This window comes from Lytechinus variegatus, chromosome 11 (genome assembly GCF_018143015.1).
Source record: "Lytechinus variegatus isolate NC3 chromosome 11, Lvar_3.0, whole genome shotgun sequence".
In the NCBI taxonomy this organism is placed as follows: Eukaryota; Metazoa; Echinodermata; class Echinoidea; order Temnopleuroida; family Toxopneustidae; genus Lytechinus; species Lytechinus variegatus.
This window is the reverse complement of record NC_054750.1, coordinates 10,481,613-10,506,965: the sequence shown is the minus strand read 5'-3', so window position 1 is coordinate 10,506,965 and position 25,353 is coordinate 10,481,613. Positions and strand designations below refer to the sequence as shown.

General features: G+C 37.0%; 1 protein-coding gene across 2 annotated transcripts; it reads left to right on the top strand.

Moving 5' to 3' along the window:
• The first annotated feature begins 2,091 nt into the window (after positions 1-2,091).
• LOC121424336 (very low-density lipoprotein receptor-like) lies at positions 2,092-19,580 on the top strand. 2 transcript variants are annotated; one of them, XM_041619986.1, is made up of 12 exons: positions 2,092-2,339; positions 2,775-2,888; positions 9,431-9,568; positions 11,681-11,800; positions 12,050-12,421; positions 12,640-12,768; positions 13,266-13,394; positions 13,846-14,275; positions 14,551-15,170; positions 15,364-15,799; positions 16,127-16,274; positions 16,532-19,580. In XM_041619986.1, exons 1-12 carry the CDS (start codon positions 2,270-2,272, stop codon positions 16,550-16,552), a joined length of 2,727 nt encoding a protein of 908 aa, XP_041475920.1. In that variant the 5' UTR covers positions 2,092-2,269; the 3' UTR covers positions 16,553-19,580. The 2 variants fall into 2 exon arrangements, with proteins under 2 accessions (XP_041475920.1, XP_041475921.1); XM_041619987.1 differs by lacking the exons at positions 2,092-2,339; positions 2,775-2,888 and adding an exon at positions 7,673-8,001.
• The last annotated feature ends 5,773 nt before the right edge of the window (positions 19,581-25,353 follow it).

The window sequence follows — 25,353 nt, the reverse complement described above, 5'->3', positions numbered from 1 at the left end:
AACAAACCATTATTTGTAAACAATACTTTTGGATGCGTTATGCCTGCACTGCAGTCCTACCAAGGAGATACTTGGTCCTATGTCCATTCAGAATAAGGGTATCTCATATAATTTTAATGACTTATCATTTCCGATTTTATTCAAATTTGTTTCATGTTTTCTTTGATACGTAATATTCACAGTGTAAGTTTTCTGCTTTTCTTCTTCCATCGTAAAGCAAATGAAACGTCTTAGGTAATTTTTTATGGATATGCCTACAGTTTTCCAACATAATGTACCGACTCAAGATGATACAGTGAAATTACTATATCAAGTTCAGGTTCAGCAATTCCATATATAACAAAGTTTTCCAACATAATGTACCGACTCAAGATGATACAGTGAAATTACTATATCAAGTTCAGGTTCAGCAATTCCATAATAACAATTCTGTAGTAATATTTCTCTCATATACACTAGTAATTCGGCCGTACTGCCGTAGGATACGAGTAGTAGATGCCATTGACGGCTGTTACGTCTGCGATCTTCACCCCTCCGCAGAAATGGCTTCGAATTCGACGTGCTCTACGGATTGAAGTGCCCATTTTTGTTCGTAATGTACATACTGTAATGTTATGATGAAAGCTACGGAAATGAAAGTGACGCGAGTTGTGGAAGAGAGAGAATGGAGGAGATCATTCTTTCTTAATTTGTTACACGGCGCATGCCAACGAATCGTGACTACGCACACACACGTACGGTACGATGATCCATCCAGCGAGTTGCTCCGGATCCACGGCCTCTACCCCCCCCAATATAAAAAACCGGGGTGTACATCACTATCTTTTTATTAGTGCCCGGTATTCTGTAGTCTCCGGCATGTCCAGGTCGGAACTTAAAAATATCAACAAACTACGATTTGTATGAGATCTAACATGACCGAACTATACTTGGACTGAGAACTCCCTTTTTCCTTATAAATTTGGAAGTCATTTCTGCTCCGTCACGTCAGTTCAAGTTGTAATGCACTTGAAAACTGGAAAAAAAAAGTATGCATAAATTTCATTTTAAAATGGATACGGCCTACCTTGGATGGCCTATAGGGTAAACCATAGTCTGCCAAAATGTATTCAATATCGTTTGCTTGGACAGTCATGCAAATTTAAATTTTAGTGACATTCTTGAGATATCACTTTTTATCAGTTAAGTGCTTTTTTTAAGACGCATAGTTTGAAGTTTTTATTCCCTTTATTGCAAATAAGACTGAAGGATTAAACTCCGAATTTATTTCTGATGAAAATAAAAATAAAAAATACTGCTTTTTCTGCAGGTTCTCGATTTATAAAACATTTTTTTAAAGCAGAGGGTAAATCAGGGGCGGATTCAGAATTTTCCAATAACAGCCGGGAGGGGGCACATATTTCGGAAGAAAAATTTGACAACAAAACAAGAAAAGGGTTTCACTTTCTAAAGAGGGGGCATACCTCTATTTTAATGGCATCTTTACATTACAAATTTCAATTTTGCTTCAAAGGGGGGGGGGGGGGCACGGGCCGGCTGAGCCCCCCCCCCCCCCATCCGCCAGTGGGGTAAATGTAGGGCTTTTTGCATGATAGGATACATTCTTACCGTTAAAAAAAACACTTGTTTTTTACTGGGGTTCTATTTGCAATGCATATTATTGATTTATAGTATACGTCAAAAAATATCACTGCATTTTATATTTATTGATATCTTTAGAAAACGAAATGTAATTTTGTATTCCAGTCGTTGTTTAGACTTTCCCCATCCCTTCAACGCATTATTGGCTGCCGAATTTGACTACCCAGCATAGTACTACTTCTAGCCCTACGCATCATGTAAACAAAAACAATAACAAAAACAAATGGTGATAATACGAGATCGGAAGAATTCCCATTTTTCCTTAAATGTTACACCCCCGGAATTGGCACATTTCCAACAGCTTCATACCGGCCGCGTATACGTTCACTTTTTAGATGACGTCATGTTCGTAGTAGCAAACATACACACATTGTTGTTACGTACAACCGCTATGTGTAGGTACTTGTGTGTGTATTGTGTGTGTGAAAAAAGACCGGCACAACGACATGCGGCATCGACCGTTCAACCGGCAGATTCAGCAAACAACTTCAGAGTGAGTGGACGACTTTTCAATACATTCTCGTGATCGAAATTTATAAACGAAGCAGTTTTCAGCATCTTCTTTTCATTGGAGCCACGACACATAGAAATATACTATCAATAATCAGAGAAAATACGTGGATATATCATGGGAACGTACACGCTAAGACTGATCCTACTAGTAGGATTGTTAGCCTCTGTATTTTCGGCTGTGAATGGTGAGTTTTCAATTTCAAAAAATCATCTTGCGAATGCAGTTCTTCGTCATTGCATTCGATGAAACTGAGCTGAGCTGAGAATGAGATGACCAAGACAAGTCTGAGATTTTCATTTTATAAATCATATTTGGTGCAATGCGCCCATGTTATTAGAGTTTTAATAAGATAGATATTAAATCAGAGTACCGTAACCGTTCTGAAGTAAGAAGAACTCTAGTCAAGAAGACTGAAAATGCATCAATTTTCAGATTGCATTTGAATCAGACTCTGAGACAGGCAAGCGTGAGCCTAGCCAATCGTGTCATGTCAGCATGTCAATGTTGGTCAGCCCTGCTACAAAATGTACAGAAGGGCAATTATTTTTACAAAATGTACATTATATAGTTTGGACTCCTTACAATGTATTTCAATTTTCTATGTTCTCTTTTACTTTAGGAAATTTGTGTGGAGGAAATCAGTTCACATGCGCAAATAACAAGTGCATCCCAAGTGTATGGAAGTGTGACAACGAAGATGATTGTGGCGATAATTCCGATGAGTTAGTGTGTGGTAAGTTGGAGAAAAATTCATTTATTTTAACCATATAACTGTCATTTACATCTGACTTGGAAACAGGAATCAGATTTTTAATAATAATATCTCTCTGTCCTACAAATAATTGTAAAGCACATGGTAGTGAATGTAAACATTGGCAAACAACCCGCTTCAACAATTCAAGGCTCAACAAAAACTCTTGTCCGACATTTGTTTTCCATATTTTCATATATAAATAAGCGTTTTATTTCAATTAAAAGCTGGTTTCAATTTCTATAGTATGGTGCAAATGAACTCTGCCATAAACTGGTTTAGGAAATGGGTATAATAATGTATTCTAGTAGATTTTTTGTGAACTGATGATGTGTGAGATTGTTACATGGAGCCTTCAAGAATTTGCCGGCATTTTTTCCTCGTGGTCCATTATTGTGTGTGTGTTGTGGGTAGTGTCGGCAAACGATGGGCGTTGTGCTGTATAGGCCATCTGATTGGATGTCTAGTGTTCTGACGTGGTTGATTTGCGTGTGTGTGTGTATTTGAGTTTTATCAGACGTGTATCAATCAGATATGATTATTTACGTCTGGGACCGACCTTTAACGTCACCATCCGAAAGACGTGACCAGGGCTCGAACCTCGACCCTCTGCATCAATTTGTAACTTCCCCACAGCTTGGATTACAGGCGCACGCCACAACGCCCAGTCGTTTGCATGCCGTTATTCCTTTTATGAATACCGCACCGAGCTCATTATGCGGTGCGTTCTGATTGGCTAGAGGCAATCTGGTGATCGGCTGACCCCGAGTTGATGACGAATCAAAACAAGCGAAGAGAAGGTGTGTCATGTGTAGTAAGAGCGTGTTTCTCCAATGTTCCCACAATACATTGCATGCGTGCTATTTTTGCCGGTTCGAAGACCCTGGCCTGCACAAGAAAAGTATCAGAATATTGTGTAAACATTGAACTACTTGATTAAGTTTTCACGTTTCTTTACATGTTTCTAGTTATGAGTTTCAGTATCCCCAATAAAGCCAAAGCAATATCTATTTAAGATTATCGATAAATATCCATAGAATTAAGATTCACTTTTTTTAATAGGTCTAGTTTCACTTTTCAGTAAAAAAAAATTATTACCGGTATTTGTTTAATAAATCTCATTCCCAAACTGTACCGTATCGTGGATTCTATTTCTAGACATGATAGAAGATGGTAAAGCGTGAATTTCTCGAATTTAAAATGCAGAAGTCCCTATTTCATGAATTATCTCAAAAGGTATCTGCTAATTACAGTGAACAATATTGTGTTTATTTATAGAAGGTAGATTTTTTTCTAACGACACGTATCAGAATATCCATCCCACCCTAAATCTCCATTCGATTTGATGAACTTTCCTCCAAATCCACTCTTAAATACAATGTAGACAAAAAGAGCACCGCTGATATGCCTAGACCTGTATATAGACCTTGGTCTACAAAAAAAAAATATGTGAAAATATTTTAATAGAGTAATCAGAAGAAGCCAAAATGAAAAATACTAATTCTGAGCGAAAATGAAAGAATAATTTTTTTCATACTAAATTAATGATATTGTTTCAATGTTATCTATTACATGTTAACTGTCATTTCACATTTTTCTGTTCGTGAAACATATCTGGAATATATTATACATATTATTTAAATATTCTTTCACGGAATGGAGATATAATCAAAACTTTGACTTGATGCCTAAATACACCGTAACCCTCTGTTTTGCATTTAAATATTAGTATTGTTGTGTAATAAAGATCCGCCTATGGCTATGGTGGGGAAAGGAAACAAAAATGATTCAGAGAGGAAGAAGCGAATTAAATTGGTAGAGGTGTATTACATGCAGACCCTTTATGTGTGTCCGGACAGGCTGTGTGTCTGGACGAACAATTTTAGAAAGTCATTTAGATACGGTAAATTTACAAGCAAAGTTTTATCAATTTTTAGTATAAAATGTAATAGGAAATATTATAGAGAGCAAGATAGAAGATGATTGGTAATCACAACTATTGAATTCATAGTTTTAGTGTAATCTTCAGACAAAGAGAAGGCTTCAAAATTATAAAGTGTCCGGACACCCGACCCCCCCCCCCATCCTACTTTACCCATAGACAGTTGAAATCTGTTTTGCGGAATCTTTAAACATTTTTTTTTACTTATTTACTCTGGAGTGAAGCAAGACGTAGTCCAGAAAAAACAACCGACGAAGCAGAGACTGAAGCTTCCGGTCTACCTTTTTTATATACCCAGTCAAGAAGTAATTTGTTTTTGTTTGTAAAACTTGCAGTTGCTAAAAAAATTCCCGATAACCTATGTGTAGTTGGACATAATCATAAGGGGGAGGGGGTGAAGACGATTTTCACTATCATCCGTTAAAGATGAAGGCCTGGTATTTTAGAATCCCAATCGGGACGTGTATTGTACATTATTAATTATCTTTTGATTCAAAAGTCATATCAATCCATGTTTATCACAAGTAAAACTCATTTTGGACGTAATGGCCATAATAATGAATTTTTATTATTGTTTTGTCATCGTTTTCTTTTTGCCAGTTTTACTTTTACCCCATATTGTGCACATATTTTCAAAAGAGTTTGAAAAAATAATGTTGCATCAGGGATCAGAGTACTATTAATTGTTAAATTATTATAATCCGCGGAGAAAATATGAAAAAAAAAGAAGTTCAGATGGGTTCTGACCGAGGTAGTGCAGTGGCATGCCGTGTTGAGCAAAGCCGTTGTGGCCAAACTATAGTGTATCTACCGACAGGTGGCGCTAGGGCGGTTTTATCAGTAGAGTACCTATAGGTCTAATCATGGACGATCGACACCGAGCGTCAAGTGTTCACATCTGCCCATATGGTAATGATGATACTTATATTTTCATTTTAGCCTTATTAGGGTGTTTTTTAACAAAAAATGAAAATATCTTACACAACAACAAGGAAGGTAGATAGAATTTTAGTCTCATGAAGAAAAAAAATCATGTTATCATTTGGGGTACATTTGTTACTTGGTTTTAATCTGGTTGACGCTGGCACTGGTCCGACGGTCCCAGACCAGTAAAAATTGCTGTCGGACCAGTAGCTTTTGCAGAAATAGCCAGATTTACTGGTCCGACATGACCAGTAAAAATATATCAAACTGATACTAATCATATTTTCTCTTTCCCAAATAATAAAAATGGCCATGGCATCATATGAAGGGCTCTCCAATTTTTTTTTTTTTGGGGGGGGGGATCAAAGCAATAAAATACAGCAAAATAAGCTCAAGTCTTTTTACTTTATCCACTAGTCCGACATGAAAAGGTTGGATCAGTAGGAAAAAAAGTTCACTAGTAGTTAGGAGCCCTGGGGGCTTTTCATGAAAGGACTTGTCTGACGTTTTATCCGACAAGTCCCAGTTTATCCGACAGTTACCATAGGAACAGTGCCTCTAAGCCAATCAAAATCATGGAAAGATGTCATATCTGACAACTTGTCGGATGAATATATTGATGAAACGCTCTCCAGGTCAGATGGGTAAAATCTATAAATAAAAGAGAAAAATCTATCTTGCATATATGTATGTAGTATATTTCATGTTGGCTACATGTAGCGTAACCACTCTTGCAAACAAGATTTATTTTTCACTCTCTGTGCAGAAAATTAAACATGCCATACTGTTTATGTTTAATATGTCATTGCATGGAGGAAGGGTTCGCCTGGTTCGAAAGTCACTTCTAGTTATTTAACTTGTCACGTGTATTTAAAGTCGAGCTGGTATTTGTTTTTATCAACTGGAAATGTTTTTGTACTTAAGTTGATACTAAGTTGAGGGCATCGGAAGTTAAGAACGTGCCGAGCATGGAAGTCAGAAGTGAATGTGAAAATTGCTGTTACGTAGTGTCAATGAATTCGGGGGGGGGGGCAACCTACACAAAGTTTGGAGAGATTTTGAACTGTATAATATTACTGAAATAAACCAGTATCACATCAGAAAGCTTTTACACGTTCTGTGGGTAGAGAATTTCGAAGCTTTGGATTTAAATGTCAGAAAGGCGTCGTACTGATGAAAAACCATAGCTACATGTATAAATTAACGTTGATTACAAATCTAACAAAATGAACATCTCGTAATCGAAGCGAGTCTGTTTTATACGCATTAAAAAAAACTTATTACCAATATTATACCATAAACATAAGTATCAGTCTAAATTCATGTAATAGATATAGGCCTGAATACTATATCTGTCACTCAGTATCTCTCTTCTTGCACACTTAGAAGTTTTCTCTTCCTCAAAACAAATAATTGTTTATTTTTTACGCAAGGGGGTGTGGCACGTTATTTGAAGTTCCTATTTGTCACTGATATGGAAGGAATGCTAGATTTTGCGGCATATTGTACTACGAGGTCAGATGACCTTAAGAGTTTCAGATGACCATATTTCATCTTAATCTATCCTTGAAGTAACGATTATATAGTATTCTGGCCAAAACATTAGCGACGAGAGAATAATAAAATGCCTGGGAGATTTATTTTGAGAGAGGGCAAAGAGAGGTTACTTCCCTTCTCCAGTCAATGTGGTACGTTCCTAAAAGATGCTTGTCATAAAGTACAGAGTGGTCCTATTCTGTGAGCCAATCACAGGCGTCTGTCTATCAACTATGACCCCTTTCGCATACCAACGTACAATAGCTTGGTTATAGTGTGTGTGTATTCATGTGTGTTTATGCCGGGATCGGAGTGTATTATCGCAACAACATGCATGCACACCAACCGTCGCTCCCCGCCCCGATCTCAGTGCATTTGTGAATGGTAAAGATTCCACGAGAGTTGTGCTTTTTCTCTGCTGTGAAATTTGGGTGTAACTCCTTGCGCATTTTACTGAGGAAATTTTGTTAGAGATTGGAGGTGTAGACGTTCTTGCTTAAAAATCAGAGAGATTTCATCTTAAGTGTGACTTTTATACCAATTGATGGTATAAATAACTGATGAAATTGGATAGGAACTCACATCAAAACAATATGATTCGCTTTCTGATCCTCGTGATTGCATCAGTGTTTTTGCTTCCCGCCCTTGTCAGTGCTTCTCTTTCTGGGCGCAGATCTCCGTGGCGAGGACCAGGTAAGAGAAAAAGTGTATGTGTTGGCGAATTGAGAATGAGATGAATGGGTGTAATAAATATGTATAGCACGATGGTATAATTTCAATTTGAATCAAATACCCTTGGCCTTATTCTCACCATAAAAATCTCAAGACCATGATATTATTTTGTAAAGTAAAGGCTTAGGAACAAGCAGGGAATGATTGTACTTATGATTTGAAAACGCCTCTTCTTGAGCCTCTTGAGAGTGAAATACTGTAAACATTAATTATCTTGAACTTGAAGTAGATCTACAAAATATGTATAATTTGATTAATATGATGATTTTTTGTAAGAATTGTGTAATTCATGTGATGAATTGAATTTTAAGTGAAACATGGTATTTTTTATGTACTTGAAAAGGGTATTGGCATGGTGGTGGTATTCCCTGGCAAGCCGGGGTGAATTGCAAGTGAGAAATTGAAGAGATGAAAGATCTTTGAAGAGATGAAAGATCTACATGTATGACTGATTTGTTGATGAGTTTGTAGAGAAAATGTATTTGGGTCTTTGGGATGAAAAACATGTTTGTTTAATTAGAATTGCAAAAAAAAACAAAGGAACATGATGCATTGTAACTCTTTGTGAGCAAATTTTTCCCAAGCTCAACAAGTAATTCAAATGGTATCAGGTACATGTAGATCCTACATGTACTTGACAGTGATACAACTAACAGGAAGTGTAATAAAAGGATAATGATTATCTTTCAGATATAGAAGAGGAGGATATGCCTATTAGATAAACAAAATACAGGAATCATTTATTAAGTGACAAGTAAACAAATATATTGTACTAAAAATGCTGAGAAAGGAAGTTTGAATTAATAAGGTAAATAATCACTGTCTTCTTTAGAATGACTTTTGAAAAGAATGTACTGTGCAGTTCTCCATCACAGACTGGAGAAAGAAGCAAAACAAGAAATAAAAATATGAAAATACTAGTGATACTCCTGCGTGCAATTTTGTTACCCAAACTGTATCAAACTCTATATAAATAAAAAGCATTTTCTTCATTAAATAGCATGGAAGATATATGGGCACATTGCCAGGCTAATCTGTGTTAATGTTTAATCCTGGTTACCAATTATGCTTTGGTTTTGATATCTTGATCTTCAAAAAGATTTTGTTTGATACCAGTTCGTGAGAAAAAGAAGATTCCACAAAAACCCTTCATATGGTGGTTGAATCTTTGCCAATGATGTTGCGTACATGCTTTGAAAAATACAGTCCCTTGATTTTGATAAATATTTTTAATTGTCCAGAAGGGTTTTTTTTTAGCCCACATTAAATGTTGTACACAAGAATTAAGTGTAAATGTCTCTAGCACAAAGGGACTGATGAATACCCATTGTCATTGATTGATTTTGAGATTTAATTGAAATGTTATTCCTTTTCTTTCATGAATCTGCAGGTCAACTGACATGCAGTGCCGAAGAGTTTGAGTGCGCTAGTACAGGAACAGGCAACAGCGATTCAGTGTGTGTTCCAGCAAGGTGGCGCTGCGATGGTGACGCCGACTGCCCAGACAGTTCTGATGAAATTGGCTGTGGTAAATATATTCCCTTTCTCTGAAACAAATTCAATTTCATAGACTGGTAATTAATTTAATGAGTTGGTCTTAAACTTGCCGCAGCTGACACACATTCCAAGAAGTTCGATTCTGTAGGCCTACTTTTTACGTTATGTTTTGAATGATTGGAATTTTATTGGTGAATGCCATAAATACTTTGCCAGCATTGATAAATACTTAATCAAGAGTCAAATAGGAAAAAAAAATGGTCACTATGATAATTACATGTAAATATAGAATCTAGATAGGAGTAAAGAATGAGATGCTAAAACTCTCAGGAGTTTTTGAAACCTCATCAGGATCTCTTGGGGGATGTCATCAGCTGTAAATAAATCCATAAATCTTTATGATTGTGTATATGAACTAGACATGGATGATTTGCATAGAATACACTGCGACCCTGTTTGCCCCCAGCTTTTAAACTCTACGCCTATCCCCAGTTTCTTACAGAATTGAGTTTGGAGCCAATGAATTGGCCTCCATTTTGCTGACTTTGATAGTGTGTTTATGTACCCACAAGGTGAAATGCAACTTGTCTGTTACATCATCTTAAGATATTAACCAATAATCTTTGGATGGTTTCCTCCTCTTTGGCTCAAGCACAAAACAAATACAAACATAACCTTTGAAATGTAAACAAAGGCCCTCCATCCTCAAGCAATTGTTTAAACTGGTAAGATGGAGGAAATAAACTTGGCTTGTGCTTCACAAATTGTACATGCATGCATGTACACTACATGCCATGCGGTCTTTATAGGGAGTACATGTACATATACTGGCACAGTGCAACATGTACATTGTGTTGTTAGCATGCTCCATTGCACCCAGGATTTTCCTTTTCAAATTTTCTTTTCCAATATACACAAAGAAAAGACCAATTGTACCCCTCTGGATCAATAGAACTTCACCCAAACAATAGAGGATAAGCCAGAATAAAGCAGGGTTTGGTATTGTCATAGAAATCTGTAAGAACCCGTTGCATTCTACTCTGAACAGAATCTGCTGTTGGGAGCAGTTACTGCATGAAGAGTTTCTGCGAATTTTTGATGAAGTTATTTTGTGTGTGTGTGTGTGTGCATTCATTGAATGGCGGCCGGAAAGCTGCCAACCGGATGGTATGCAATGGTATTGTCTGATATTACGGTCTTTGCCTCTCTTTTGCACGTCTGAATAGTAAATTTATGTTCTCACTAATCCGCATCAATTTAATTTTCAAAATAAAAAAAATACTCCCACGTACATGTAGTCGTAACTGCATATCTTAAATTAAACTCTGTGTGACCCAACATGATAAATTGAATTTAACAATTTTTTGTGCCTCACCAAAAAAAAAAGAGATCACACATCTTCACAACCATGACACTTATTTTGTGCTCCTCAGATTAAGAATTGGAGGCCATGTACATCAAATAATGATGATGAAAATAATGTCTAAGTCACCAATAAGTGTGCATGCATTAAAGATAATCCACTCTTTGTCCCACAAAAACCCTTCCATGTATGGTCTGTCTGGTCCTTACACTGCTTGAAAAGACTTCATTATCAATTTGCATTGGCTCATTGAACAATATGAGAGCAGCTCTTAATACCCTTTGTTCCCTTGTAAGGGTAATCTTCAAACTCCATTAGGACAACCAATGTGGTTTTTACAACCTGAGAATGATGCCTTAGAAAGGAACAAGAATAGCATGGCCATGCATGGTGGTCTGGTTCCAAGAAGAGGGTCTTTAACCATGCCTTTATTCTTCAATATTGTGGGGGAAGCCACATTGATCACTAATAATCAGGTCCATGAGACAAAAACTCTGCAGGCAAAACTTTCGGAATTTTGAATTGTCTAGATAAAAGCCATTTTCTAAACAAAAAATGAATAGGTGAACCAAAAGGACTAGATGTAATTGTATGAAGCTGTTTCTTAGCTCTAGGAAGATCAATATCATGTGTTTTTAATACTGTGAGGATTTAACATCTGATGTTGGCTTTTAACCCCCCCCCCCCCCTTTGTGACAGCTTCTAAGTTTACACATGTGGTATCGTTTTGTGTAAGTTGTTCCTGAACCTTTATTTTTTCACTTATTTTTCCCCATACAGAGTCCCTGACCTGTGCTCCTAATCAGTTCAGCTGTGGTCCTGGTAAGAATTGTATCCCCCTGACGTGGAGGTGTGATCATGATGTAGATTGCCAGACAGGAGCTGATGAACACAATTGCCGTAAGTCTGCCTCTTGATTTATTTTGATCCTTAGTTTACTTTATTTATTTGGTAACAAGGCTCATTGGAAGGCTAAAAATACTTTTAAAAATTATGGTAGTTGACATAATGGCATAGTTGCTAGTCTCAGAAACTGTTCCCTTTGGGTGGATGGAGATTTATGATTGGACCTCTAATGTTGTGTAAAAGACAAGCCTGTCATGATTTAGGGATTTAATGTTTAGCATTCTCATTGTTTATCATCTTTAGATGCCCTGACCTGTTCAGCAAACCAGTTCACATGCGAAAACAAAAAGTGCATCACCACACGCTGGGTATGTGATGGAGACAACGATTGTGGCGACTCGTCTGACGAGGTCAACTGCCCTAGTCTGACATGCGCCCCCGACCAGTTCGAGTGCACAGGCGCTAATGAGACCACCTGTATCCCAGGCCGATGGAAGTGTGATGGGGACATTGATTGCCGTGATGGATCCGACGAGTCAACGACCCACTGTTCTGATGCTGCCATACCCTGTCCTCAAGGCCACTTCCAGTGTAACAGCGGCGAGTGTGTCCGTCTATCTTGGAAGTGCGATGGAGAGCAGGATTGCTTTGATGGATCAGACGAAGAATCGTGTCGTAAGTAGAAAAGAATTCATCAAATTTATCAAATCTGAATTTATACAGTGCCCTTCTAACACGGTGGTTAAGATAAAACTAAATATAATTGGAGCAAGAGTGAAAATATTCATGGTGAAAAGTTTGATTTAAAAAAAAAGCCCCTAGTTTGTATTTATCTATGTTGAAATATAAAGACTATGCTAATTTTTATTTTTGTTTTACTTTTGTTCTGGCAGCTGTTATTACACCCACGCCTTGCGCGCCTGATGAATTCCAATGTGCCAATGGTGTTTGTATCCAAGGAGATGTGGAATGTAATAACGTTGAAGAGTGTGCCGATGGTAGTGATGAAGCAAATTGTAATGGTAAGTATACCATCTTCATCAACCATTGGTTGTAAGGCTCTCTCAACTCCTACTCACAAACATTGCATCATATTTGTATCACACACCTCTCTTTGAATAAGATTTCTAGATGAAAAGTCAGCTTGTACTCTCTTATGAGCCAGATTTGCTGTTATGTCATACAATTTGCTCACAAGTCTTTTATGTGGTTATGCATTATTTCCTTTCTAAGTTGACCTGAATTTCATTCATATTTGCTTCTTACAAATTATCTTTTCAAAATTATTCATTTTATGCACTGGCCAATGATTTAGTAACCACAGATTGATAGGTTAGATTAGATGATATCTTTTGAACATATGAATAACGCAAATTAGAAAAGAAAAGCAGTGGAATGAAAAGAGAGGAGAGCCTGTCTCGTTGATTTTGGCCTTGCTGTTATCTAACCAGATTATAATCTTGAGTTGAGTATGCAACGGGTCTAATATGGTGTTTCTTGTTTCATCTTTCCGATGCAGGCCCTGTAGATTGTAATCCAACCACTCACTATAGATGTAAAAATTCTACTTGTCTACCATGGGTACGCGTCTGCAACGGTATCCCAGAATGCCCAGATAATGAGGATGAGCCAGGACAAGAAATTTGTGGTGAGTTGTCAATTTTCACCTTGGCCTATTTAGACCAATCTGCGAAATGTTACACCACTATGTAGTTCAAGTGATTGGCTTACATTGATTTGACTTTTAAAAATCTGAGCTAGAAGGTCACACTTGTCACCTGTGTCTGTGATATGTTACAAAAATTAAGCCCAGAAAAAATCGCTTCAATAAGTGAGATATAAAGTGACTGGAAACTCCATCTTAATTTCATCCCATACACTTGTGTGTTCTATTTAAACGTCTTTAAGACACCTAATTACAAAATCGGGGTTTGCCTTGTATTTTTAGCTTTTCATTCTCAATAATGGTTTTCAGTTTTTTTTTAGACTGCTCACAAAGTTAAATGATACCTTTAAGTCCTTGTTGCTCAGTTTTAGTGGAGGTTTGATTGTCATTAGTTGAAAGTGAATCTAACCATTTGTGTATCTTTTCTTTGTAGGGAGAGACGAGTGCCAAACAAACAATGGCGGCTGCAGCCATGGATGCGTCGACCTGGCCATTGGTCATATATGCACCTGTGAGGCTGGCTACACCCTTGTCAACGACACACAGTGTGTGGACATCAACGAGTGCAAGACGATACTGGGTGTCTGCAGTCAACAGTGCTACAACACACCAGGATCTTACAAGTGCGATTGTGAAGAAAACTACACCCTGGAGGAAGTCAATGGCCGTGGACACTGCAAGGCCAACTCAGCAGAACATGCAAAGCTTCTTGTTGCCAACCGACATGACATCCGCGTCTTTGACCTACGTACATCCTCTTCCGATTATATCAGGAGGTCTCTCCACAGTGCTGTGGCCGTCGAATTCGACTCTGCTTCAAACACCGTCTTCTGGACAGATGTCGGACTGGAAGTCGTTTCCAAGTAAGTCAATGTTTCTTGTTTGAAATATTAAGCCAGCAAATCGTACTTTAATAGTCCAATTATTTATATGGCAAGAAATAAAACTAGGTTTATTGATACTCATTGACATTGTTGCTTTTTGATGTTCAGCAGTCATTTCTTGTGAGGTAGTGCATTTGTTAAAAGACTAGTTATTTACATGTATATTAGTATTCAGAATGGCTTATGGTTTTTTATCAGTAGAGAATGTGAATTATGGCATGGTGATAAATGCTGCCTATTTCATTTAATTACAGAACCCAACTGGTAGCAGAGAATGGAGTTGAGCCTGTGATGGTTACTAACAAAGTGAAGACGCCCGATGGCATTGCTGTTGATTGGATCAACAAGCTCCTCTACTGGACAGATACTGGCCTCGACAACATCATTGTGTCCAACTTTGAAGGCACCCGCCAGACCGTTCTAATCTCCAGTAACCTTGACGAGCCGCGAGCCATTGCTGTGGATCCTGAGTCAGGCCTGATGTTCTGGAGCGACTGGGGACTAGGCGTCATCGAGCGTGCTGGCATGAACGGACAAGAACGCACCGCCATTGTGACTGAAGGAGTTTCCTGGCCCAACGGCTTGACAGTGGACTACACCCTTGACATGGTCTACTGGATCGACGCAAAGGAAAGCAGCATCAGCTCAGTTGACTTCATGGGTGGAAACAGACGGGTGATTGTGTCTGGAGAAGGTCGCATTTCCCATCCGTTCAGCATAGCAGTCTTTGAAGATTATGTCTACTGGACTGATTGGACCAAGGAAAGCATTGAACGAGCAGACAAGTTCACTGGTTCTAACCAGACCACCATTCTCTCTAGTGTATCCGATGCCATGGATGTCATCGTTGTCCATCCTCTCAGACAGGTTCCTGGTGAGTAATGTTCCCTCTTTCATGAATTATCTTCGCTACATGAAATTGTTAAACACATCCAGTGCAGAATTTTAGGAATTTTCTATGTACGCCCAATAGCCATGTTAGGAATCCAGAAAAGACCTCTTATCTTACATAACATACCCATACGTTATTAATTTACTAAGTATTCATTTCTTTTGTAAACCAACAGCTGTAGCTGCAGTTCCATGTTCTCAAGACAATGGAATGTGTTCCTACCTTTGTGTGGCTGCTCCTCAAGTTGATGGTCCTGCCGACTACTCCTGCCTCTGCCCTGTTGATGTTTCACTCCTGGCCGATGGTCACACCTGTGCCGGAGACGAGCCACACCCAAGCGTCCCCCAACCTTCAGTGCCTTCCACAACCGCTGCACCACCCACCCCTGCCTCTTCCACTGTCAAATCTGCCACCTCGCATGCGCAGCCCAAGCCTGAAACTGTCACTCCCACCAAACCATCGATAGTCCAGACAACCCATGTGCCAACTACAACCCCTGAGGTTGTGGAGTCCAGCCCAGTCATCAACAAACACTTGGTAGTTGCTGTCATCATCGGTATCATTCTTGTTCTGCTTCTCATAGTCCTTCTCATCTTCTTCGTTCTCTACAGGTTAGTTGACTTCCAATCTTGCAAGTTTTTCTTGATCCTTTCAATATAAAGTGAAATGCCAACAAAAAAATGTGTCACATGCAGCATAATCCTTTTCAATATCTGCATTTTGATTAGCATTATGTCATCAAACCGCCCACAGTTCTATAAATTTGAATAAGGAGACTGTGATATGTAGCTCTTTACCGGAAGTAACATATTTTCTCTAGTAAGAACATGAAGCTAATTTAACTGTGTGAAAAAATAGTTGTCATGATATTAATAGTTCTGTAATTCCTACTTGTTATTTATTCATTTATATTATTTGTGTTTTCTTCATGAATTCAGGAGACACTCCAACCGCAAGAAGAGGACGATGAACTTTGACAACCCGGTATACAGAAAGACAACCGAGGAAACCTTCTCATTAGACCCTGAGACAAAATACGACCACAACGTAGGGAGACCTGGCAAGAATGGCAATGCATATGTTAGGGTGAGTTTCCTTATCTTTGTTTCTTGTCATTTAGAATAGGTTTGTTCTGAATTTTTTCATCAATTTTTTTTTCAGTCTACTTGATCATCTGCAATATGAATTTTGTAAAGGCAAATCAAAATAGATGCATGTAATTTTGTTACTGTGTGTAGAATTGTTTTGAAATAGGATCATTTTGGTTTGAATATGATAAATATATAGTTTATATATTTATATATATATATATATAATTTTTTTTTTGCTTTCTTGTCTTATAGATCAACGAAGAAATGGCATAATGTTACATTTCTACTAGGACCAAAGCTTAGTTAGGTACCTAGCTGGCATCGGTTTTCCACCAACTGCCCAGTCCAGATGGTCAAAAGGTCATTACTTGAAATAAGACTGCATTGCAGAAAGACCCAATGGAAAGAAGCAGGAATAGCTCATCTGAAATAGAGAAGACATCAAGCTGACTACCTGCAGAAAAAGTGGACCGTTATACCTGGGCAGCAGCTATTTTCCTTGCCAAAGTTCAACAAAGAAAGTCGAACAGACTGCATGTGTTTGCCTGGAGGAGAAAGATGCTATATAGAATATGATTTATTATTGGTGCTATATTTTTGTATGGAAAATGGAAGAGAGGTGACTTGGTGATCCTTCTCTCGTTGATGATGCTCATCCCCCGACCACACACCAACCAAAATAAGAAGGCCAGTTGAACGGAAGCTGGTTCAGAGTACCAAATCAAGTGTGCCTTGTAATTTTATTGGCCAAATTGTTGATTGAATCCTAAAACGAAATGGTGCCAATTTGCCAAGAGCAAGTGGAGTCTCAAAGCTACATTTTGGAAGAATGAGGATATGCTCGTAATGAGACTGTTGACTTTAGAGAGAATCTTATTTTTAAAGTCACAATGTGGTACAGTTTTGGTAGATTCTACCTCAATGGAATTAAAATATTTTCAAATTTGTTTTGTGAAGATCGACACAAGTTTGCCGTCTAATGGCTCCATTTTACTTTTGCTTGTTCACTTAGGACATGGAATTGAATATTCTAAGTAATACATTTCATTTCAAAATTTTCCCTTAAAATGTTAATATAGTTTCTCCCTTTATCATTCCATCATTCCTATTTTCTTGATTAACTATTGGATCTCTTAACCCAATGGTCAGGGGTACTATAAATAATTTAGGACCTTTATGCAAAACATGTCTTGTACAGTGTTAAATAATTAGATACTTTACCTGTACATAAAAGAAAAAAATTGTGTAAATAAGAGACTGTAATTATGTAACTATTATGTTTATGTCATATGTATGTAAATATAGAGATTATTTGACAGAAGAAACCATGCTGTTTAAGACAAACGGTCAATGTACATGTTAGATGGTATTTATTTTGTAAATAGTCCCGAGAGATATAGTGTACTATCTTGTATATCTAGTGCAAAATCGTTGCAGTAGCTTCTATTAGCCAGAGCTTTGCATGAAAACAATTTTTAAAAATACATGAAAACCAAGATTAGTTAAGAATTCTGATGATGGGGCTTCTTTGAGGAAGTGGGAAGTACGAAAAAATGTTGCCAAAGAGATAAGTGGTCAAAATCATGTAAAAAAAAAATAATAAAAAAATTGAAAAATACAAAAAAATGAGAAAAAATGATGACAATAAGTTGATGAGAGAAAAGGAGAAGTAGGCAAGTAGATGATACCTGCATGGCAAAGAATCAAACGAAAAATGCCATTTATTTGCCTGTTTGTGTCAACATGATTGTTTCATATGCAAGGCGTTGGGCAGCAATAATCATTGCCTTTTTTCTGAAATGTGTGAACTTGTTTGCAGCCGATTCAGCCTCTGTGAGGTCAAATGGCTGACAGTCTTGATATGATGGGATACTATAGCATAGTATACTTGCACATATTTATCTGGTAGTTAGTATTTACTTTTTGCATCTGGGTTTCATGAGTGAAAGTACTCGTGTATGAAGAGCAGAATGGGATAGAGAGAAGAGGCAATTCTCCTTGGAGAAGAGTCCCAAGAGAAGATCGTTGCCCATATGACGGCACGCCTGGGGAGGAGTGTAATAAAGAAAGCCACGAAGCCCGATACAGCAAACATAGCGATTAAAAATAGTTCGGAGACACAAAAATCTCTGCCTGCATGCTCGGAAACTTGTGCTAAGATAAATCAAGGGCCCACAAAGCATATGTCACAAGTAGTAATAGTAGAAGATTCTAGAAATATATGTATCTGGTAGGCACAAGAAGAATGACTTATCTCTATATTCATAGCATATGTATGGGTCTTTTTAACTTTAACTGCCAGTATTTCAGTTGAAAAAAATCACTGATTTATACACAATGATATGATGGATGTGATAGTTGTTTGACATCAGTTAGAAATGTTATATATACTGATTTGGTAGAGAATATAAGTCTTCATCAGTACATCTGATCACCTTTGACCTCTGGTGTAATTAGAATGCCAAATGTGTGTGATTATCTTATTAATGCTACAGTTACATCAGCAATCCAGACTCCAGACCGATCAAAGCTTATTACGTTATATTCAATGGCATATCATTGTTTGGGTTGGAGTCCAGATCCCTTGATGTGACTGCGGTATTAGACTGATGTATTCCTTTTGGAAATATCCTTGATTGAGATGATTATTCCTTGGTGTTCATGCCAATCACTTCTATATATTCTACAACTACAAGATAAAATTATATTGTGGTCTGGTCGAATATGTTAACATTCTGTGTCTGTCATTATCTATAGATATTAGAAAAATGCAAGTTTCTGTTAGTTTTCTCATTGTTCTAAGTTTTCTTTTTGCTTTCTTTTTTTTCCATGCCATAATGAGACAACTCTGATAATCATTTTCTGTAGCTGTGTGCTTTTCTGTGAGGCTCATCTATTCTATCTTCTGAAATCCTATCCATTCTATCCTCCCAAATCTGTAAAATATTTAGTAACTTATTTATTGCAGTCCTTTCTTTGTTTCGTGGACAGTTCATTAGGTTCAAGTTAATGTATTTGCTCATATAAGATGTCTTATTTCTGTGTAAATGTACAAGAAACAAAGATTTCACAAATAATGTAAAACTTTGACGGTTTGCCATTTTCGAGAAGAGATGCAAACCCGATGATACGACTTGGAACTCAAGTTATGTAAATACGTTTGTTAAAGAAAGTGATCGCGAAAATAGTATTATAAATAAAGCGGTTGTGATGTATAATTTAAGAATTAAACTGAAAATCCGTTCCGTTGAATTCGATACGAATGATAAATTATAAATAAAACCACGCGTTTCAAACGTTATATTTGCTTTTATTATGTTTTTATGTTGTGCACGGCGCTAATGAGTAGTGTGATACGTCTTGGTATAAGAAATGAAGGTTTACAAGGAGTGTTGGTGTGAGAAGCGCAATTCACTTTGTCGAGTTCAGACTTTAATAGATTATCTGTAAGCGAGAGAGATGATGACGATGATGATGATTAAAACTTTAAAACCATTGTAGAATAAACAAAGTAGATGGGTCAAATCACATTGGCAATGATTTTATGAGTGCAAAAAATTACCCAACGAAAGGAGTTTGAAGTTGTGATCGCGGGTGTGAAAATGAGAAGTCGCGACTTGTTGGACGAGCATATTTCACAAAATCAAAACTTCTTGGTAGGTTGTGTAACCAAGTTGTGATGAATTTCAGAACGATTATCATTTTATTCAACATAGAGAAGGAGAGTATAAAAATTAAAGACGTGAAACTAATGACCGAAGTGAATGACGTGGAGTGAAAAAGAACACCATCGGTCTATCCCCATATACATTATCAAAAAGATGATAATGAATGTGTTTATGAAGAATAGAAAAATATTGTAAGATTGTAAACATTGAGTAAGGCGCTAAGGAAGATCGAAGCGGGGAAATAGGTGGAAAAAGAAGACAACAAATAACTAATAAAAACACACATTCACAAATATGATCAAAGGGGAATGAAACCTTTGGAACAAGTGGGCTTGTGTGTAAACGGAAAATCGAAGAAGAACAAAGAAATTTGGGAATTTTATTTAGAAATACAAGGTGTATTAATGGAATAAGGATATCTGAACAAAATTTGAAATTGATTCAGTATGCGGATGATACTTTACTCACGTTAAACGGTACTGCTTCGGAATTGAATATCGCATTAAATATTTTAGATGAATACGCTGCGATGTTTGGATTAAAATAAATATTCATAAGACACGAGCGATTTGGATAGGGCTAAACAAAAACACAAGAGATAAGATACTTATTGATCGTAATTTAACGTGGGTATTTGATGAATTCTTTAGATATCTAGGTGTTGATTTTTGTACGGATTTGCAGAAGATGGTACAGTATAATTACAACGAAAAAATTATAGAAATAAAGAGTCAAATGACATCATGGTTAAAAAGATATCCTACTGTTTTAGGAAGAGTAACTGTGGTTAAATCCTTGTTGGTTTCTAAACTTAATTACCTCATTATGTCTCTTCCGAATCCAAGTGACGAAGTTTTAAAATATTTAAATTCATTATTTTACCAATTCATATGGGAGGAAAAACCGGACAAAGTTTGTAGGATTCAAATGTCCCAAACATACATAAACGGCGGGGTTAAAATGATAGACATATATTCACACTGTCAATCATTAAAGATTTCTTGGATATGAATTGTAAACGGATCAATTGATAGTTACATTCTATGATTTCTTATGTCTTCCTTGCCAAGACAACAAGATGTTCTTTTCTATATGACGTATATGGGTAGTCACTACTTTCGAGAATTATCAAAACAGACCTATAACTCTTTCTGGAGTGAAATGTTTTTTGCTTATAGTAATTTCTTAACTATCTATTATGATAATCATGTCAATGTATCTTCACATCCTTTATGGAATAATAAAATCAGAATAGGCAATTTTCCAATATATATGAAGAAATGGAATGAAAGGGGTATTCGTTTCATTAATGATATTTTGGATGAAGGAGGGCATTTTTTATCTTTCAAAGATTTTCAGGATCTTTATGATGTCAAATCGAATTTTCTTTTTTATCATTCACTATGTGTTGCTATCAAGGAAGCTTACAAAAGGTCTACATTCGATAGGATCCCTCAACCATTAATTCCAGATGTGCTAGCATTTATTACTAAACTTAAAAGAGGATGCTCGCATATTTATTCCATATTATTGAAACGACGAAAAACAGAAAACAAAAGCTTTCTTAACCCTATCTAGGCCGGGGTATTTTGGGAGTTCATAAGGCCGGGGGGGGGGGGGGGGGCCTCCCAGGCCCCCCCTTAAGATCTCGGCCGTCGACCGCGCGATCGCGCCGAAAATTGGCACGCGGGTTGCTTGGGACATAATCTACAAGATTGTATAGTAATTTATTTCATGCGAATCGCTATTAAGTGATTATGCTAATTTATGCGTAATTAGTATGCGAAATCATACTTTTTCCTCTAACTCCCTAAATAAAGCTCCAAATGTACTAATTTTTGGTATACAAGCTCTTTGTGGTGTTCTTAGCAAGTGTACATGACAAAAATTGCGATATCAAATCATTTTCTTATGTATTATATTGTTTTTTGCAATTTCTTATGTATTTCTTTGTTTTTTGACCTTTTGTTTTTCATTGTTTTTTCAATGAAATTTGTTGGGGACTCTTCTGTGATCATAAAAAGCATGAAATAAATATATTTAGACCAGCAAAACTAAAAATAATCATACATTTATGAATTTTGGTTGAAAACACAATTTGCATTGACTTTGTACACGAAATCACGTTTTTGAGCAATTTTCGGTCTGACATGCACTTACATAATGATGCGTAATTTCGGAACCACGTACCCGGGTGACGCAAAATTGGTCTCAAAAGTTGCGCAAGACTTGAAAGTAAAAAGTCACCGAGCGGCGCGGTCAAAAAATTTCGGACGGCGAAATTATCGCGCAATTCGTTGAGGGGGGGCCTCCGAGGCCCCCCCCGGCCTAGATAGGGTTAAATGTAAGTGCAAATTTGATCTGAACGATAAAAGGTGGGAATCTTATTGCTCATTGGGTTTTCAGTGTACCATTGATGTAACATTACATTGGTTTCAAAATAAAGTTGTGCAACGTATATTATTTACAAATGATTTGCTTTTCAAATTGAAATTAGTTTCAGTAAACAAATGCACTTTCTCTGTCGAAAAGAAATTGAAACGGTTTTGCATCTATACACGGAGTGTAGGCATGTTAATCACATTTGGAAAGAGTTAGATGACTGGATTAGGACCAAAACCAATGAGACTCTATATTTTTCAGATGAAAATAAAATATTCGGATTTATTGGAAAAAACAATTCTGCACTCAATTGTATTTTCATTATAGTAAGAAAAAAAAATCATGATTGTAAAATAAACAATACAAGTCCTCCTTTCAGTATCATTAAATCCTCAATAATCAATTATTACCAAAATGAAAAATACATTGCCCAACTTAATTTTAACCAACACAGATTTGACAAAAGATGGTTTCGATTGAAAAATCTCTTTATTGTTTGACTTCCACATGTGAAATTATTTTGTCAGTTCATTGTTTATATCATGTGATTGTATTATTCATCGTACTCTGTATATTGATTTTTGATTGCCAATAAAATCCCTGTGGAGGGGAAAAGGATTTAAAAAAAAATATATAATGAATGTGATTATGAAGAATAGGTAAATATTGTAAGATTGTTTTAAGTACGAGATAATGGAAAGCATTGAGTAAGGCGCTAAGGAAGATCGAAGCGGGGAAATAGGTGGAAAAAGAAGACAACAACTAACTAATAAAAACATACATTCACAAATATAATCAAAGGGGAATGAAACCTTTGGAACAAGTGGGCTTGTGTGTAAACGGAAAATTGAAGAAGAACAAAGAAAGTTTTTAAAAATCGTACAAATATGATAAAGTTATGACCATTTGAATATCGCGATCACCAATGTTATGGAGATCCTCAAACTGGCAATGCCACAGAGATGTGTGATGTCACATGTGAACAACTTTCCCTTTGATGGACTAAAAATGTCTCTTTTTGCTCTTTCTTATGGTGATATAAACTTTTATCAGTGGCGTAACTACGGGGGGGCATGGGGGGGCACGTGCCCCCCCCCCCCAATGGGCTGGCAAAAAAAAAAAAACGGGGAAAAGGAGAAAAAGAGGGATAAAAGAAGAGAAACGTAGTGGGGAATGACGAAATTATGTTCAATATAAATATTATAATTATCTTGTATTACATAAGAAGTATTTTTCATAACTTTATGAAACATTATTTGCTGAGGGCCTAAGCATGCTAAGTCTTTATTGTTCCTGGTGCTCGCATAGACTGTTAACGAGATAATCCTGTTGTACTAAAATCTCCCGTTTTCAAATCAATATACTGTACACCAAATAATTATATTTTCTCGCAATTCGAGTTATTATTTGATGTAGTGACATTTGCTTCTTTTTCATGACTACTTAAAGTGATTGCCCTATTCAAGGTCTTTATATAAAACATTTCCTGTCCGTGCTAACGTTCGCATTAGTTGATTGGTGAGATGTCTGCTCTTCATGAATTCCTAAAATCAGTCCTTAAAATGTCAATTTTTCTGATCACAATGTAAAAAATTTTCAGCTCGCGCTTCGCGCTCGCATCATTTGGTTAATGAAAAACGTACGATCTTAGTGAATTCCTGCAAACAAGCCTCAAAATGCCCCTCTTCAGATCTAAATTTTCAGCTCGCGCTTCGCGCTCGCGGTATTTGATTTGTAAAATGCGTCTGATAATCATGATTACTATTTTTACAAACAGTGCTAAATGTGTTTAGATGTAATTCTAACAAAATCTGCAAAGGATGGTACTAGCATTAGATGAATATGCTGAAAATGTACTCTTAATCGATTCTTAAAATATATACCTGTTTGGGGTCAATATATACAAAAATTTCAGCTCGCGCTTCGTGCTCTAGCGATAAAGATACGTATCATGATTTTAAAAAATACTCATAATGTCCCTTTTTAGGTCTGAATATCAAAAATTTTCGGCTCGCGCTTCGCGCTCGCATTATTTAATCAGTGATCTACATATCCGTTTAATGGCACTGCATGTCCTTAAAAATGTCTCTATTAGGTCAGTATACCTACCAACTGAGCGTGCTTCGCTCGCTCAACAAGTGACTCGAAATTTTTTGCTGGTGCCCCCCAATGCCATGACCCACGGTACGCCACTGACTTTTATACATTAATATATTCTTTGAAAATCTGTAGTACATGCCCTCCTATAGAAAGAATACATGATCTACCGGTAGATGTGATAAAAGAGGCGGTTTAAGTGAAATATATACTAAAGTAATGGGGAGAGTTGTTCACAAGTGACATAAAACCTCTTTGTCGCATTGCCAATATGAGGATCTCCAGAGCATATTAGTGATCGCAATATTCAAATGCTTATAACTTTCTAATTATTTCCAATTTTCTCAAACTTTCGTTGACTTGTTCTGTTTTTCACACGAGCTTTCTTATTCCAAAGGTTTGATTTTCCTTTAATATTTGTCAGAATCTTATGAGTAATTGATTTCAAATTTCTATTGTAAATCGGCGAGGGTATCAATGTTTCACAAAGATTTAAGTATGAGTTAGAATCGCACTTAAATGTCTATTTGCGCGCGATATAATAGGCATGGCAGCATTGGTCAGATCATGCCAAGAAGACGCGCACTACTACGCATTGTCCAATAAGATTGCGCGTTGCATATCATGTGCTCATCGGCATTTAAGTGCGACTTAAGTCATACTTAACTCTTTGTGAAACACCCTCCTGGGGAGCGTTTCATGAAAGGACTTGTAAAACGTTTTATATGACAAGTCCTGTTTTATCCGACAGTTACTATAGTAACAGTGTTTCTTAACCAATCAGAATCCAGGAAAGTTGTCAGCAGTGGCGTAACTACGGGGGGGGGGCATGGGGGGGGCACGTGCCCCCCCCCCAATCGGCTGGCCCCCCCCAAAAAAAAAACGGGGAAAAGGAGAAAAAGAGGGAAAAAGGAAGAGAAACGTAGT

Coding starts and splice junctions, on each gene's coding strand:
- LOC121424336 (XM_041619986.1), top strand. CDS start 2,270: ATGGGAACGTACACGCTAAGACTGATCCTACTAGTAGGATTGTTAGCC. Junction 2,340..2,774: donor TGTATTTTCGGCTGTGAATG/GTGAGTTTTCAA, acceptor CTTTTACTTTAG/GAAATTTGTGTGGAGGAAAT. Junction 12,769..13,265: donor TGATGAAGCAAATTGTAATG/GTAAGTATACCA, acceptor TTTCCGATGCAG/GCCCTGTAGATTGTAATCCA.